At 32.4% G+C, this 16,254-nt stretch overlaps 1 protein-coding gene across 1 annotated transcript in view; it reads left to right on the plus strand.

Moving 5' to 3' along the window:
* The window catches only part of LRP1B (LDL receptor related protein 1B), a gene marked incomplete at its 3' end in the record, with an annotated part of 1,802,496 nt that overhangs the window by 1,138,221 nt on the left and 648,021 nt on the right, over window positions 1–16,254 (plus strand). Inside the window, exon 22 of the mRNA XM_082657914.1 lies at window positions 15,323–15,523. Coding sequence (XP_082514040.1) covers window positions 15,323–15,523 — 201 coding nt within the window. The remainder of the gene's footprint in view (window positions 1–15,322; window positions 15,524–16,254) is intronic.

The following is a 16,254-nucleotide window of genomic DNA, read 5'->3' on the forward strand; positions in this document are numbered from 1 at the left end:
CTCAAAATAATCCTTATGATAAAGTGTCACATTTTGGAAGTAGTGTATTTTGATCCCACACAGTGGATGTCTTAGGAGAATTGAATCCTGAGAGACATTTTTATGCATGTTGATTTGGGATATGAGTTATCCACTTAATAATGTTAGGATGTTTGTATCAAATGGTCATCATGTAAACCAAAATTTAATATTAAAAAGCAGAACTGCAATAAAACTCATGTTGCATTGTAAAAGGGAAATGTGGTATAACATAGCGACTACAATTGATGATACTGTATTGTATAACTAAAATTTGCTAAGAGTGGAACTTAAGTGTTCTCACAATAAATGAATGAATGAATGAATGAATGAATAAATGAATAAATATCCACAGAATGTGAAAGGTAGTAATTTAACCATTGATCTGCTTCTAATGTAATCCCTGGCTTAAATATAGTAAAGCAAAATGTATCAAACCACTTGAGGAGTAATAATTCACAATGTATGAATATTTATGAACATTGCAGATACTAAAGTGAACCACAAATATACACATTGGATTAAAAATATGTACACATCTATAATCTTTGTGATATTTTTAAGTTTAATTAAATTCTCAGCTTTACAAGCTAAAAGACCTTTAAACTATTCAAGATGTTGAATTCAGAGTTCATATTCATTTTTTAAAAAATTCTGAATGCTAGCTTGAGCATTTAAAAGTTTTCAGGGCAATCAATTTATATTTGTTGGTTACAATGGCTTTTATACATAAATTGCTATCATTAGTATAAAAACAGGCACATTACTGTTTCTTTATTCCAATAAAGGAAAGAATGAGAGCTAAATTAAGTTAAAGTACAATTCAACCATTATCATCTTAGAGTCTCTAATCTCAGAGGGTCTATCTTTGACCAAGAACTATACTCTCCCACATCTGGTCTCTCACAAATTGCAGTTAGGGTGACCTTTGAACAGCAGGGGTTTGAACTACATCCATTTATATGTAAAATTTTTAAAATAAATACATTGGAAACTTTTTTTGGAGATTGGCAAGAATTTGCAAAAACTAACAGAGGAACCACATAGCCTAGAAATATTGAAAAAATTAAGAAAAAGGTACATCATGAATGCATAAAATATATGTAGATACTTGTCTATTTTATCTATTGCTACCATAAAATCTACACAAATCTATTATAAAAAGTTAAAATTTATCAAAACTTACAAACACTTAACATACCAGACACGGTGCCATTTGCATTCAACAGAAGTCTAAACAAATGTAAAGATACAGTATTAAATTACTGCAAAAAGTTAACTGTAGTACATATTGTAATAATTTTGTAGCTACCTCCTGCTGCTATTTCGGTGAGCTCAAGTGTTGCTAGCATCTGCTTAAAATGTCATGTGACACTAATCATCTCCAGGTGAACAGTTTATCTCTCCAATAAACTGCATATCAAAAAAAAAGTGATCTCTTTTGGTTCTTGCGTATTTTTCATCGTGTTTAGCACAATGCCATAAACCTTGAATAACACCATGGGACCCATATGAAGTGCCACTGTTGAGGCTGGAAGTGCTCCCAAGAAGCAGAGAAAAGTCATGACATTACAAGAAAAAGTTGAATTGATTAATATATACTGTAGATTGAGGTCTGGAGTGGCGGTTGCCCATCATTTCAAGATAATGAATCCAGCATAAGGACCATTGTAAGAGAAGAAAAGGAAATTTGTGAAGCCATTGCTGCAGCTATGCCAGCAGGTGTGAAAACCTTGCACTTTTTCTGAAATACCTTTATATCTTGTATTGAAAATGCTTTTATGTGACTGCACCATTGCTATAAGAAAAGTATACCTAAAGACTCTAATATGATTCGGGAAAAAGTGAAGTCATTATATGACAACTTAAAGCAAAAGGAAAGTGAAGGATCTAAAGGTGGAGAATTTAATGCCAGCAAAGGATGGTTTGATAAGTTTAGTAAGAGGCTTGGCTTTAAAAAATGTCAGTATAACAGGAGAAGCAGCTTCTGCCAACCAAGAGGTAGCAGATGAGCTACAGATGCCATTAAGAAAATCATTGAGAAGAAAGGATATCTGCCTGAACGGGTTTTTAATTCAGACAAAAGTACCCTACTCTGGAAAAAAAAAATCCACAAAGGACATTTATTAGTAAGGAAGAGAGGTGAGCACCAGGATTTAAATCAGAAAGGGATAGGCTAACTTCACTGGTCTGTTAGAATGCAACAGGGCTTATGATCAGGACTGCCCTTATCTATAAAGCTGCAAACCCCTGAGCCTTGAGGGGAAAAGTAAATACCAGCTGGTCAGTCTTCTGGTTGTACAAAAAGAAGGCCTCGACAATGAGAACCACTTTCCTGGACTGGTTTCATTAATGCTTTGTCCCTGAAGTCAGGAAGTACCTTGCCAGTAAGGGACTGCCTTTTAAAGTTCTTTTGATGTTGGACAATGTCCCCTGGCCACCCAGAACCCCATGAATTCAACACTGAATGTGTCAAACTGGTTTATTTACCCCCAAACAATAGGTCTCTAATTCAGCACCTAGATCAGCGAGTCATAGGACCTTTAAGGCTCATTACACAAAATGAGCCTTTTCCTTTTCTCAAAGGAAAGTACTGTCAATGCTATGGAAGAGGACCCCAACAGAGAGAGCATCATGAAAGTCTGAAAGGATTACACCATTGAAGATGCCATCATTATTACAGAAAAGGCTGTGAAAGCCATCAAACCCGAAACAATAAATTGCTGCTGGAGAAACTGTGTCTAGATGTTGTGCATGACTTCACAGGATTTGCAGGAGAGCCAATCAAGGAAATTATGAAAGAGATTGTAGATATGGCAGAACAAGTTGGTTGTGGGGAGTGAAGGGTTTTAAGATATGGATCTTGAAGAAATTCAAGAACTAATAGACACCATACCAGAGGAATTAACAAAATACAACTTGATGGAGATGAATGCTTCTGAACTAGTGCCAGACGATAAGGAAGAAGACTGAGAAGAAGCAGTGCCAGGAAAAAACTAACATTAGGCAGTTCAGCAGAAGGGTTACAATTATTCAAGATGCTTTTGACTTCTTTTATGGCTTGAACCCTTCTACGATACAGGCACTAAAACAAAAGCAAATGATAAAAGAAGAATTAGTACCATAAAGAAACATTTTTAGAGAATTGAAAGAGCGTAAAAGTCAGAGAGAAATTACAGTGTATTTCTGCGAAGTTACAGAGAGTGTGCCTGCCTCTCTTGCCTCCCATTCGACCTCCTCCACCTCTGCCACCCCTGAGACAGGAAGACCGTCTTCTCCTTTCCTCCCCCTCCTCAGCCTACTCAGCATTAAGATGACAAGAATGAAGGCTCTTATGATGGTCTGTTTCCACTTAATAAATAGTAAATAATCATCATGTCCTACTATTAATAAACTTATCTGCTGTATATGTGTGTGAGTGTTTTTGTGTAAAAATCTAATAACTGTACAGCAATAACGGTATGAGAAGTTTTTGTGTCATCATCATTATCACCTAAGTATTCATGATGTAGAACATTATGTGCAAGACTTGTATTGAAGTGCATAGCCTATCCTAAAAGAGATATAAAGTGAGTGATATGTAACATAAAATTAATAATGTGTTAGTTTTCCTAATGTTTTATAACTTTGCTTTCAAAGAATCATATTACTGTACAGCATGCCTCTTTCTCTCATCATTGGAGAAAGCCTATTATCACAGGTGTTTTTTTTTAATGTAATGATGTTTGTAATTCTGTAATCTGAATATGACTGTAATACTATATGCCATAAAAAATTTATAACAATTCATCCATTAGTGTATACCTGGGCTACCATGAAGTAATCATATTGCTGCTGCTTCATTATCAATGCATGAATTATTACACCTGTAAATATGAATCTTATTCACACTGTTTTTTTCATTTTTGATGTCTAGTGTTAGTAACACATATAAGATCTACAGTATTTTGTATCACATAAGACAATATTGATGTAGGCACTGACAGATGATTCCTCTTGTGAATAGACAACATAATCTTATGGTATTGATAAGGTAGGTACTGTAAACGTATTTTCTCTTCCTTATGATTTTCCTTAATAACATTTTCCTTTATCTAGCCTACTTTATTATAAGAATACAGTATATAATACACATATCATACAAGATATATGTTAAGGTTTCCAGTCAACAGTAGGTGATTAGTAGTTAACTTCGGGGGGAGTCAAAAGTTAAATTTGGATTTTCAACTGTGCCCCTAACCACCACGTTTTTTGAGGATCAACTGTATATTATAGTCAGGGAATCAGGGGAGGAAAGTCCTTCTCTCATGGAAAAGAAACTCAGAAATGCCATTCTTCAGAATGGAAAAATAAATGAAACCTTTGACATTATACATTGATGACAAGATTATAAGGAAAATAGGGCCCCCAGCTGTTAGTAGAAATGTAAATTTGATCCGGCCTTCCCACTTCTAGAATTCATATAAAGAACAGCAGGAGTATATACAGATGTAGAAGATCTGAAGAATTAATGTTTAGATCAAATTAATAAAAATATAACTCTATTTTTAGAAGGCCAAAAATAAACCTTCTTTTACAAGGTTCAGGAAATATTTTTTAAATGAGCATTTATTGTCACAACTTCAATAAATTCCAAGAAATAGAAATAATGCAGGCAGAATTTTCTGATTATCATATAATAAACCCATAATTATGAAGCGTAAACCACTCTTCCGCTTAGAAATTAAATAATAAAATAAAACACTTTTTATCTTAATTCTAGAGGGACTCTAAACTTGTAGAACTTTTACAAAATAAAGATATATACTTATCAGAATATATTGAATATAAATAAAGCATTGCTCATGGGAAAAATCATAACTTTCTAAATTTATATGCAGAGTGTCACAAAATTCTCAATGTATTTTTAATCTTTAACAATTTCAGAAGTATAAATACTGTAAATTTACAAAAGACATCATTTGAAATTTTAGTTATTGTTAACATATATTTAGTTTTATGAATGCTGGATAATACATTTTTAAGTTTGGTTCTAGTAGTTTCCCTCTTAGAGGGGCTGAACTAAAAATATATTTAAAATGTTATATTCAAAATTTATAGAATTATATGTAACTAAAACTCAATTTATAAAATTATAAGTAATTGATATAAACTTTTAAATGATTTTTATGTTTGTAGCATTTATATTTCTAAAATTATTAAAGGTTAAAACTATTCTGAGACTTTTGAGACACCTGTATTTACACTAAGTAATTAAAAAAATAGTTTTTGGACAATGTGTACCAGACACAGTGTTCACCAACTCCTTATGCTTTACTGTATTTCTCAACTCTCTTGCATTTAGATTGGGGTCAAATGACTAGTTCTAGCTAAGCACTGTGAGCCGAAGGGACTATATCATTTCCATGCAAGGCAGTTAAGCTATAGTGAGCATCTCCTTACTGTATGGGTCTAGAGGGCACACATACAAGATGTACGAAGGTGACCTTCCCTTCCCTGATTTTATGTGAACAAACAATTAACCGTTACTGAGTTAGACCCCTGGATTTTAGGGTTTGTTACTGCAGCATAGCTTATCCTGACTAATGCAACACCAAACTCAAGAAGTTAGAAGATAACAAAAGAGACCAAAGGGAAACAAAATCAAATTAATGTTTGAATTTAGAAAAAAGAAAGAAAATAGCATAATGTGAAAATTCAAGAATTAGGTTGTTGAAGTAATAACTAAAGTCACTAATAAATTAACTGATCTAATAAAGAACACAGTGAAAATGCAGTGCACAAAATGAGAATGGGAAAATAATCACAGATGCTGAAGAAATTATAAAAGTTAAAGAAACTATCTATGAAGTATCATAGAAGTGAACATAAAAATCTGTATTAATAAAATCATATAGTTTTTTAAAAATATAAATTTTCAAACTTAACTCTAGAAAGGAAAAAAATAGGCAATATATTTTATAAAAATTTAAAAAATAATCAATATATAACCCCTGTCACTATTCCACCAAAAGTCCAGATGAAAATTTCTACCAGATATTTAAGGAACATTGCTACAATGCTGTTTAATCTCCTCCAGAGAATTTGAAAGGAATAGAAGCTTTTAAGCAACATAATGTTGATTTTCCAACCACAAAAGTTAGTACCTCCCATACACACAAAAATTACAAACTCTCTGATGACCATGGCTACCATTATTCGAGATAAAACATGAGCAAACCCAGCAATATATTAAGAGAATGATTCATCATGAAAAAACATCCTCCTCTGGTATATTTGTTACAATTAATGACCCTGCATTCCTACACTGATAGATCATTATCACCCAGAGTCTATAGTTTACATTAGGGTTCACTCTCGATGTTGTACAAACTATGGATTTTGACAAATGTGTAATGATGTGCTACCATAGTATCATAGTTTCACTGCCCTAAAAATCCTCTGTGCTCTGCCTGTCATCCCACTTTCCCCCCAAACCCTGGCAACATCTGATCTTTTTACTGTCTCCATAGTTTTGACTTTTCCACAGTGTCATATAGCTGGAATCATATAGTATGTGCAGCCTTTTCAGATTGGCTCCTTTCACTTAGTAACATTCATTTAGGTTCCTCCATGTCTTTTCATGGCTTGTTAGCTCATTTCTCTTTGACACTGAATGATATTCCATTGTCTGGTTGTACCACAGTTTATTTATTCATTCAACCTACTGAAAGGCAACTTGGTTGCTTCCAAGTTTTGGCAATTATGAATGAAGTGGCTATAAACATCTGTGTATAGGTTTTTGTGTGGACATAAGTTTTCCTCTCATTTGGGTAAATACCAAGGAGTGTGATTGCTGGATCATATGGTAAGAGTATGTTTGGTTTCGTAATAAACTGCCAGACTGTCTTCCAAAGTGGCTGTCGAATTTTGCGTTCCCACCAGAAATGAATGAGGAATTTTTATTGCTCGATAGCATCGCCAGTATTTGAGGGTATCAGTGTTTAGGATTTTCGTCATTTGAATAGGTTTATAGTAGTATTGTTTTAATTTGCATTTCCCTAATGACATATGATGTGGAGCATCTTTTCATATGCTATTTGCCACTAAATTGTTTTTAAGAGCTAAATGTCACAAACAACCTAAATAGCCCAAAATAGGGCACTAGGTAGAAACATTATGGTATATCCATGTGGTAGAATACCTGGCAACAATTTAGTAAATGGAAATCATTATAATACACTGACATGGACATTTCCCTATGATTAAATTTTGAGTGAAAAATCAATGAACATATTAGTGGGCATAGTATGTAATATTATTTAAATAAAAAAATAAATACAAGTATATTTTTTTCTATAATAAGAATATTTCTAGAAGGTTTCACAAGAAACTGTAGTCAATATTTGTCTTTGAATGGGGGAAATGATGGCCAGGGAAAAAGAGTGAGAGGTGTGATACTTGTACAGTCTCCCCTTATGACTGACTGTCTTTCCAAGTGATAGATTGGTGTTGACCCATAACCTTTCACTCTAGATTCCACTAGAAAAAGTAACATACATTTTCAAGTAAGGTCCCAGGGTTGAATTAAGAGTTAAGGATGAAGTAGTCTTTAGCAGAAGAATGTAACAAAACTAACTGGCACACAAGGGGATTTAACTCTGACGGTGGCTTCATAAACATCATCCTCTGTTCTGATCCTCTCATGTAATGAAAATCCATTGTGGGCTTGTGTGAATGGCAAAGTGTTATTCTTTTCTATGTTTAGGTTTATTTGGGTTTTTTTGTTTTTGTTTTTTTTCCCCTTACCCCGTTGTTGTATCAGTAAATAAAAAGTGAAATGGTGAGTTTAATCTATGGTAAAAATCAATCTGGATAATTAGAACCAAACTTATCCTACAATGGAATAGTGATTTTGTTAAAATTATATGGTGGATTGTATATGAAGAATTTCTAAATAGAGCACTTTTTTTTCCCTTCCTGTAACTGACCCTATGGTATACTTTTATTTATTTCTGATGAAATAACATGGTGAGCTCTCCATTGTCTATGTGCTCTAAATCTAATAGATTTTTTGTGCATATAGCTTCTTATAAGCCTTGTACGTTACTCTCTTTATTCCTCCCACTGGCATTTTTAAACACTTTGCTGTATACTTACTCTTTTCCTCCTTTAATCCTGTATCTTAAGTAGGAAATACCCTCCATTCTGCCAAGAAGGTGTCTTCTTTAGCCGTTGATCCTGTGACCTCCTATGTCCCATGGGACCTTAGTCATTTTTCTTGCTCATGTCTTCAATTTCTTTCTCTACACTAATTTTTCTTTCTCTTTGTAAATATACCTAGCACAGTAACCTCAAAAACATTTTATTTTATCAGTTTTCCTGTCTTCCTCCTTCCCTTCGTTGAATCATCTTGTGTAGTGTACCTCGATGTCTTTTTTCTCATTCATTCTTTTACCTTTTGCTGTCTAACATCCTCTCCCTGCCTTTGATGGAAATTGCTGTTTCAGTTGTCACCAGGAATGATTTTTCAGCGCATCCTCTTCTCAATCTTGAGTCCTCCTCTGCCATTCAGTAACTACGTGAGTTTGCATAGATTACCAGACCTCTCTAAGGTGCAGTTTTCTGATCTGTAAAATAGAGATATTAATAATGATAACCAATAGACTGTACAAAAAGTGCCTAGAACATAGTATGAACTTAACAATACCTTTGACTGTTACTACTGTATAGTGACTTCTTTCTCTGCAATACTTGACCTTTCTCTCCAATACATATCCTTTCCTTGAAATTTTCCTTATGAAATCTCATATTGAATTGTCCTCTTTCCACTCAGCATTTAGATTTCTATTTTTATTTCACCTTCCCTTGCTCCTTTTCCCTTTGCCTATCCCTTATATTTAATTTAAAAATATCTGTTGAATACATAATCCATCTCAGACATTGCACAGATTTTTCTCTTAATTTCTCTGTTTTACTCCTCTCATCTTTCTGTAAGGTGTCCATAGCAAATTCTTCTGTTCCCAAAGTTTCAACCATCACCTCCAGGTAAATGCCTCCCAAATTTCTGTCACTGATGTTGAACCCCACGCTTCAAACCCATTTTTTCCATTGCTAGGCTCAACATCCCACTTTCTCGCCAAAGCCAGAAATTCTTCCTCTCTCCTCTATTTCTGTTAGAAACATCTTCATTCTCCTAAACATTTAAATTTAAAGCAGAAACTACCTTTTGACACTTCCAGCGTGTAATAATTTTCCAGGTCCTACTGATGCTACCTCTATAGTTTCTCTTAACAGTACCCATTCTGTTCTTTCCATTCACACATCAGAGCTTAAGGTTAAGTCTGTATTGTATCTCACTCAGACCTTTGTGTCGTCTACTATTTTTATCCCTGACAATTATTATCTTCAATCCATTCTACACGTGTTTTTAGGTTCCCCTTACTTCGTAAGCTGGGACCTGATCACAGACTTTCTCAAAATCTTTCAGTGGTTCTCCACTGTAAGATTAGGAGACACTCTTGAATTAGGAATCAACATTTCATGAACTGTAGTCCCAAACTGCTTTATTGCTGCCTCTGGAGCAAGTCCCACCCTTGCTCTGTCTATGCATTTATATAGGAATTGCATCTTATATGTGGGTTAGATTCAACAAATAAAGTTAAAACTGCCTATTCAAAATTACCATTGAAAATCATCCACAAAACTCAGTATACATGGTTCTATATATACAGTTTTGATGAAAATTTGTACATAAAGCTGTATCATTAAGAAAATATTTAGCATAAAACAAAGAATAAATGTACAAAATGTAATTTTATAGTGCATTCACTCAGAAATGGAAGAGGGACCAAATTAAGGGAGAGTTGATTTACTTTCACCATCTATGCCCTGACACACTCCCACTGAGTAGCAGCAGTAAAGTACCATACTATTAAATTGTTCTCTCTCTCTTTCCTTTTATTTGCTTTTGCAGAGGGTATGTATTTGAATGTTAAAACTATACAGATAAGACAGCTGTTTGGATGAAATGCCTTTTTTCTTGTGTCCGTATCTACTATTCACTGCCACTCTTCAAAACCCCTTTCCGAATAACATCTTAGTAAAGCTTTCTCTTCCTCAGCCTTTCAATCATACATCTTTCTAGCTCCTTGAAATTCCATAGCACTCTGTAATTGTTATAAGGCTTTTTTTTTTATCTCATCCTGTTTTTAATAGAACGTTTGTCACTACTCGACTTATTCCTCCACAAGGTCAGGAATTTGTCTTTCCAATTTTCCTACAGTGTTCAGTAGCTAGACAGGTACAAAATACTCAATAAATATTTGGTGAATTGAATCAAAGCCAAACATTGTTAGAGAAATAAATATGTATGTGGGATTAAAGGTTAGTAGTATACAAATTAAAAGACATTGTATTTCAAAAACAAATATTCAAAAAAATCATATTATTAAGTAAATCCCTTTGGATTTTTTCTAAGATTCACTTTTCTTCATACCCATATTCTTGATATTAACTGCCAGTCATATCCCAGGACAGAAATTGTCCTCTTGTAGCGTGTTGTCTTTCATAAAGACAAAAGACAGTCAAGCAGTTCACAAATTAATAAATCTATTTTTTAAAAATAGCCAAAACAGTTTAACAGAGAGAAAAGGAACTTTGGAAGCGATCATATAAGTTTATTTGAGGAAAGCAGCACATTTTCTAGGAATTCATAGGACCTCTTCGTTTTCCGATAGCTGTTGACTTTCTACTGACTTTAGACCTAAACTGTATATTTCAAAGTTACACAAATCAAAATAGTCCTTACAAAGTCCTGAGTGTGTGTATGAGAGAGAGAGAGAGAGTGTGTGTGTGTATGTGTGTGTGTGTGATTGTAGTAACTGCCATGATACCAACATGCTGATTTTTCCTATTTCTGTTTTTTGTTGCTGCTGTTGCTTGGCCGTTCTTATTCTCTTTGCTCAAAGGACAAAACTACAATTCCCAGAAGAGTGTGTCTTGCACACATAGTAAGAATCAAGTTGAAAACATCTTCATAAATAAATCAGAAAATATTATGTAGAACTCAACTTGATAATAAACACCAAATATTTTTTTAACCTGTGATATCTCTTTAAAGAAGAATTAGTAAAGACAATTTGAACTTGTTTTACTTGGTTATTTGAACTTATTTGTGCACAATATTTTTAAAAGTTATTTTTAAAGATTTTGTGTTTTTAGATATTGGATGTGTATAATTTCTGTAACACATTTTAGAATTATTAATCTTTATTTTGTTTTAAAAATACTAATTTGACCTGAGTTTCAACTTTCTTATATATATAAAGGAAGGAGCTTAAACAAGGGAAGTTGTAATACTTTACTTTTTACTATGTTATGTCCAGTGATTTCACTATGTAAGTATTTGTCTTGATACAAATCAAGTAAAAATCAACACTCTTTAAGCATATTTACTAAGGTAATTTGCTTTTGGGTTTTATTCAATTAATGGGTATGAAATAGAAATTTAACTAAACTTACCATACCTGGTGTACTCTCTTATCTACATTTTTATAAAAATGAAAACCAAACAAGAAAGGGAAAAGCAATTAAGTTTCAAACATCCCCTGCAAAATCAGTGGGAGGAGAGAGCTATTGAAATTTGTACATTTTATCTAAGCTACGTATTCATATTTATTCATATCTCTGGTAACATAATCTATGTTAAAGTTATTAGTCATTTGCATAAGATTTTTCTTTACCTTTTCCAGGCAGCATTTAGATCAGGGGTGGCAAATAGGCTTTACTGCTACTCTGACTCTAAAAGATTGATAGTGATTTATGGATGGGTTTGTTGAAACAATTTTAGGGTCATTCTGGAGTCAGTGGTTAAGAATGTCATTATGGGGTGTGTATGAGGAAAATGTAAGCTGCATCTTGATTTACAAACTAAAAATGGAAATTACTATATTATTCTTGAATTCTCCCTTCATTCTATTATACTTGCAGATGATCCCATACAATTTAATACTTAAGTACAGGATGTCATATTTTAGACTACAAATATGTATTATGCATTGATCTTGTCTTGCTAACTAGATTATAAACTCCTTGGTGACAGGGAACGGGTCTTAGGACTTTCTTATACTACTTAAACTCCCTAGGAAAGTATAAGGCACAGAGTAACCTCTGTATTTGTAGAAACTATCTGACTTTGTGGCATATGTGTATATGTTTCATCTTTATCATTTTAAAATGAGCTAGTATTTTTTTTGAAAAGTTACATGGAAATATAGTGGAAGGAAAACAAAATAACACAAAAGGATTCAATGAAAAATCCGTCTGGCTTCTACTCCAGGCACCTTGTCTTCCTCGCCAGAAGCAATCATTTTTCATTATTTCCTGCATAACCCTCCAGAAAGAATTCATGTAGAGACAAGCCTATGCATGTGCTTATATTGACATATGTATGGAAATATAGTCACAGATATTGATAAACAGATTATTCTATTCTAATATAAAAGAAAGCCTACAGCAAACTCAGGTGTAGGCCTTTTTTTTTTTAACATGATTTGAAGATTGTTTTATTTTAATTTATGCAGAATTATCTCATTGTTTTTCACTCAAGTGTATAATTTCAATGTATGGGTGCATTGTAGTTGATGTTACCAGTCTTGCAATGCTGATTTAAGTTGTTAACAGACTTTTGCTAATATATACAAAGCAGCAACACATACCCTTGCATATGCATCTTTGCACATCAGGCAAATATACCAATGAAAAAAATTCCAAAATTAGAATTGCTGTGGTGAGGAGTTGATACATTTTTAATTTACTAGATTTCTTAATATTGGCCTACAGAGAGATTATCCCAATTTGCAGCCCCTTCAACACTGGGGTTGTTTTTTTATACCCTTGTCAAATCTATCTTTGTGTTATACAACTTTTTAATCTTAATCAATGTGAGAGAAAAAATGCTATCATATTGCTGTTTTTGTTTACTTTTTTAATTGAAAGATTTTTTGAACATCTTACGTTTGTAAGCCATTATTGATTCATTGTGAATCTTGCACTTATATTGGTTTATTGATCTTTATCATATTGATTTATGAGGCTTTTCTATTTTAAAGAAATATGCCCTTTTTGTCAAATATAATGATTTTTTTTCTGTTTTATTGACTTTATGTTGACTCTGTAGATGGATTTTATTGCTCAGTGTGGACAGTATTTAAGTTTGTCAATTTGTCCTTTATGTTTTCTATGTTTGTAATGTTCTTGTTTTAATAGCTGTTTTATTCTAGAATGTGTATTATCATTGTTATTATTTTAAAACACTTATTTGATCTGTCTATAATTTTTTTTGGTGTAAGGGTCAAGTAAAGATTCAGCATTTTTTTTTCCTCCAGGTGGCTCATCAACAATCCTAACATTATTAATTTTGTAATTATTTATTCTCTACTATTTTGAATTGCCAGTTTTTGTATATTAAAACCATGTACATAAATGACTGTACTTCTCATGTCTCTGTGCTGTTTAATTATTGATGCTTATTGATATCCTGTTATGAAAAAAATTTAACCAATGTTACTTTAAAACACTTCTAAATTCCTGTCATATATAGTTCCTACTCATTAGTGTTCCTCTATTTTTTTTAGAAGAATCCTCATGATATTTGCAGTTTTATTTTCTTAAGTTTAGGATAAGTTCATGGGATTACAATAATATTGTTACTATTTTATTGGGATGGTATTAATTAGGGGAAAAATAATACCTTTAATATATCTTCCTCTCTAAAACCAAACTATATCTTTATTCCAGGCTTCTTTTGAGTTTCTTTATAAACTTTTAAATTTTCATATAAATTATATACAATTTTTGTGTAGTTTAACTCAAAATACTTTGTTTTATGGTAGATTTTTTGGTTGACCTTTTCTTCTACTATATTATCTTTGTATATATGAAATCTATTGATTTTTGTATAATTTTTTAAACTAGCTACATATATTTTAAATTCTTAGTTTCTTATAGTTCTTATTTAGTTTTTATTGATTTATAATTATGTGATTATATTAACTGCATGTAATGATATTCTCTTCTAGTTTTATACCTCATTTCTTTCTATTGTCTAATTATATTACATAATATTTCCAGGCAATATAAAATAATAACATTATTAGTTTTATTTATGATGTTAAAGCAAAATTTTATAATGTTCCTCCATTTATATTCAAATTCATTAATAAAGTGTTCATTTTATGTGAATAAAATAATTCATTTTATTTTAAGAGTATTTTGATCAATAAATGTTGAATATTATCAAATTTATTTATATTAACTGTGGAACTGATCATTTGTTTTTCTCTTATTTGATATATAGTAGCATAGAGAATTATTAATATGTTTCTATAAATAAAACATATTTTCACAAATATTTTAAAATTCAGTAGCCTTGAGTTTGAAGAAGACATTTAAATACGTAATGACTCTTGGACATATACAACCTAACATTTTTCCATTTCCCTTTTATTTGCCCCACTCATTTTATGAGATGTTGGTGTAGTCAACTGATAACCAGTATTTATCTTTAGGAACATTTTTTATTCACATTACACATTAACATTGTATAATTCAGAAAAGATGATTAATTAGAAGAAAACTACAAATATTCTGGAAAGGAAGAATAATTTGCAACGAACAAAAACAGTTTACATAGTCAATACATTGCTTTCTAGGAATTTCACATTGTTACTTTTGAAACATTCTGGCTAAACAATAATCACTTCATTTTTTTCTTTCAAAGTCAATAAAGAACATATTTCTCTAAATTTTGTCTGTATATATCTTAGCTACTAAAATGTTTAGTAACATTTTACATTCTTCTATGAAAGGGCATGTACATAAGTCTGAATGTGAGGAGTTGAGTTGCCAAGGTTATAAATGTAAATAGAAGGACATCTTCACCTTCAAAAATAAAGCATTTGCTTAATTTTAGGTCTCCAAAATACAGTGATAGCACCTATCTAAATTTAGGGCACTGAAAAGGACTTATAAATAAAATTTGCTTTTAAAAGTAATTAAACTTTCAATGAGTTACAGATTTTATTTTTAAATAGGGTAAGGCAATAACTTGAAACTAAAGAAAATATCAGGGCTTTAACACTAAGAATACTATTACAATGAGGACAAGAACTACTCAAATGCTGTCATGAAAATGTCAAACTATCAGCAAATAGATTTCTTGCTAATGGCAATTTGTTCTGCCTCTGACTGAAGACAATGACTACTCATTATTCCAGTGGCTTAATTGCAAAAATTAAATGCATGTTGTTGCTATTTTCTTAAGGGAGATGCATCAACAAAGACTGGGTATGCGATGGAGATATCGATTGCGAAGATCAGTCAGACGAAGATGACTGTGACAGTTTCTTGTGTGGGCCACCCAAGTACCCTTGTGCTAATGACACTTCGGTCTGCCTGCAGCCAGAGAAGCTCTGCAATGGGAGAAGGGATTGTCCTGATGGGTCTGACGAAGGCGACCTCTGTGGTATTGCACGTTTCACTGCATTGCTTCTTTCTGGAGACTAGAACCTTTTAGTCCACTAGCTGATAGTTATTATAGTAGCATTTGTTCCTTCCAGTCATTTCTTTAAATGTAACTTTTAGGGTTGAATCCTGTTTACATTTTACAGGCACTGTATATTTATTTAAAAAATTAAATATGATCAGAAATCTCAAAAAATGAAGCAGAAAAGGCTACCTGATCCAACTAACTTAACAATTGTACAGCTGCATTCATCATTTAAATCTCTGAATAGTCAATGATGTTCCCACAATTGAATTGATTATATTCTGTCAGTGAGTTGCTCAGAAGAGAAGACTCCTGTTATTATTAAACTATGGGATGAAATTTACTACCACCCAATGTATTTTGTCAGGACTCAGATCATTACAACAGAAACCTTTTTTAAAAAGAGGAAAGGAAGAAACTGGATAATGAAATCAATAGAATATTACTTGATTTTATATAATTTTCTCAGAAGTTTTTAGTTTTCTTACAGTAGCTTTCTTTAGTATGCTTTATCTAGTTAAAATGATGATTTCAGTGTGATAGCTTTTGAGCTATAAAATCACTTTTCACTAGCCATCTCCTTATGCCACCAGCACATATAAAGCAATTATATTTCCTTCTCTGTGGGGAGATCAGAGATTTCGCAAGGAGATTTTAAAAATATGCTTTCTAGATAATACTGAAGGTGACATCAATAGAGTAATGAC

The sequence above is a fragment of the Grampus griseus genome (genome assembly GCF_964374135.1).
Source record: "Grampus griseus genome assembly, chromosome: 7".
Classification (NCBI taxonomy): Eukaryota; Metazoa; Chordata; class Mammalia; order Artiodactyla; family Delphinidae; genus Grampus; species Grampus griseus.